The sequence below is a fragment of the Neltuma alba genome, unplaced genomic scaffold (genome assembly GCF_004799145.2).
Source record: "Neltuma alba isolate B1F8T4 unplaced genomic scaffold, ASM479914v2 tig00002107_pilon, whole genome shotgun sequence".
NCBI classification, from domain to species: domain Eukaryota; kingdom Viridiplantae; phylum Streptophyta; class Magnoliopsida; order Fabales; family Fabaceae; genus Neltuma; species Neltuma alba.
In genome coordinates, this window is record NW_021632740.1 from 40,746 (window position 1) to 43,113 (window position 2,368).

General features: G+C 36.8%; 1 protein-coding gene across 1 annotated transcript; it reads right to left on the reverse strand.

Annotated features, from left to right (window-relative positions):
* Positions 1-221: 221 nt before the first annotated feature.
* LOC114717076 (bidirectional sugar transporter SWEET9-like) lies at positions 222-1,901 on the reverse strand. The gene is made up of 6 exons (XM_028902162.1): positions 1,853-1,901; positions 1,725-1,761; positions 1,405-1,615; positions 1,150-1,311; positions 931-1,050; positions 222-434 (listed from the first exon to the last, which is right to left on the reverse strand). Exons 1-6 carry the CDS (start codon positions 1,899-1,901, stop codon positions 222-224), a joined length of 792 nt encoding a protein of 263 aa, XP_028757995.1.
* Between the last annotated feature and the right edge of the window lie 467 nt (positions 1,902-2,368).

Genomic DNA, 2,368 nt, shown 5'->3' on the forward strand with positions numbered 1-2,368 from the left:
AATGATACTTTATTTTTAGAGAGAGATGCATAAATCTGGTTACACATGGTATTTCAGCATACCATCTCTTACCACGTAAAATAGCACCTTCTAGCTTACTAAACTCTCTTCTTTCTTAAATTGGATAACATAGAACCTAGGCAGTTCAATAATAAAACAACCCGAATTAAAAATAAAAAGAAAAGGCTAGAAAAGCAGGATGTGATGTCATCTATGATGGATCAGACATTAAGTTGCAGGTGCGAAGTATGGGGCTGTAAGTCGATGTCCTTAGCTTTAAGATCGCAGCCATGGTTGCCGGAGTTAATGTCACTGACGGTGGCCTTCCATTCCGGCAACTCGCATTTTGATTCAATGTTCTTATCGGCGTTCTTGTAGGCCATGTATAAACCCATTTGAGCTACTCCAAACATAAACCCCAGCACATTTGGCAGCTGAACAACCCACGATTCAAAACTTTGATTTGTTCTTAAACATGCATATGAATTAAATGTAGAAACAAGATAACTAATTTGCAGATATTAAGAAAATTAGTTAAGTTTGTTATTCAAAAAAAAAAAATATGTGCTGATTTTCTGAAATACCTTCTTCAATCATTTATAATGAAACCACCCCTTAATGAAAAATCTCTTAATATGTGCAATTAATATATGGATAGCTTGGGAAAAAATTATAAGTTTTGAAGACAAAGTAAATGAAGATATTATACTTAGGATCAAAAGAAGTCCTCTAACTAACTCCTACATTTACAATCATGGGAATATCATGAGGGCGCATATCTCAGATAAACCACGAGACTTTGCTAAAAAGGTACTAATGAGTTTTTTCCACTCAAGTTAACCTTATTAATGCGTATTTATATGCATACTTAATGTACATATATAAATATATATATAAAATAGAGAGAGAGAGATGCTATGACGTGCTCACCATGATGAAGTAATCTTTGCTGAAGAAGCCATAGAAAAACCACATGGTGGCGGTGAGGGTAAGAAAAAAGGACAGAGAAAATGGCATGAACTCTACGCTTTTGGTTTTTATGACCCTCCTCTGCAATTGTTTTTGGCCACAACAAAGTAAGCAAAATGGAACAGTCAGATATATATATATATATATAAATGTATATGTAAATGTAACTTATATACCTACCATGATGCTCAGAGGGGCAGCGAAGACGGCGATATTAAAAACGGCACAGACCCAGCCGACGGCATGAACACGGTCAATTCCCTTAAAGGCGAAGACGGAAATTATCATGGTCAACCCAAACCCTCCTACGTCAAAAATCGCTAACATCGCCATCGTCGAAATCTGCTTAAAATACGAGGAGGTCGGTTTAAAAACAATAGAGAATCATATTTAAGGGGGTAACACACACACACACACACAAAATTTATTTTTCACCTTCTGTTTCCTTGGTGCATATATAACGTATAATATGAGGTAAGTGATTTCGATAACACAGCCTATAGAATTGATGGTGATAATCAAAATGGCGTGGCTCTTTAAGAAACCATAATATAGAAGTAACAATGCACTAAGCAGTGCAACCACATATGGGATCGATTGAAACCCTTCTGACGACTTGTTCTTGTATATTGTGTAGAACGTTGGCCTACCATTATTCAAACAAACACAATGGTCAGATTATATATGTGTGTGTATATATTGCATGAACTGTTTCAAGAGGATTCATAAGTATATGTACAAGGGTTTTTACTTACAAGGGTGCTAAGAACACCAGGAATGCAACAATATTACCTGTACAGAACAAGAGTAGGAAATTAATGAGACAAGTATATGGCTAAAATACGAAAACGAGAGGATTAATTATTGTTAATATGACACATACCCAGAAGGCCAAAGATGAAAACCAACTCATGATCAGAGAAGAAAAACATTTTTGGTCCGTCTAGGTAACTTTGTGTCAAGAGAAGTCGATAGATCGATGGATGTTGGTTCTACTAAGCAAGGTTGGCTCCATTTATATATATAGGGCCCATCATCAAAAGGTTAGGCAAAGATATTGATGAGGTTCCTATTCCACTGTAACATATCCTTTCATCTCCCTCTCCCTCTCCCTCTCCCTCTCCCTCTCCCTCTCCCTCTCCCTCTCCCTCTCCCTCTCTCTCTCTCTCTCTACCCGTTTATTAATGTTGTCGTCTTTTATTTTGTGAGCCACTGTTTGTAGGGTGAAAAGACAAAACATATGAGAAACCAGAAAGGAAAGTGTAGGCTTGAACCCTAAGCTTTGATGAGGGTAGGTATGGCAAACCCCTATCTTCCCTCTAACTTTTTGTATAACTAGATACGTTGGCGGGCTGTTTATTAATGTATTAATTATTTGTGGAATCTAATTACTCACATG

Coding starts and splice junctions, on each gene's coding strand:
- LOC114717076 (XM_028902162.1), bottom strand. CDS start 1,901: ATGTTTTTCTTCTCTGATCATGAGTTGGTTTTCATCTTTGGCCTTCTG. Junction 1,762..1,852: donor TTTCATCTTTGGCCTTCTGG/GTATGTGTCATA, acceptor TGTTCTGTACAG/GTAATATTGTTGCATTCCTG. Junction 435..930: donor GCAAAGATTACTTCATCATG/GTGAGCACGTCA, acceptor TGGGTTGTTCAG/CTGCCAAATGTGCTGGGGTT.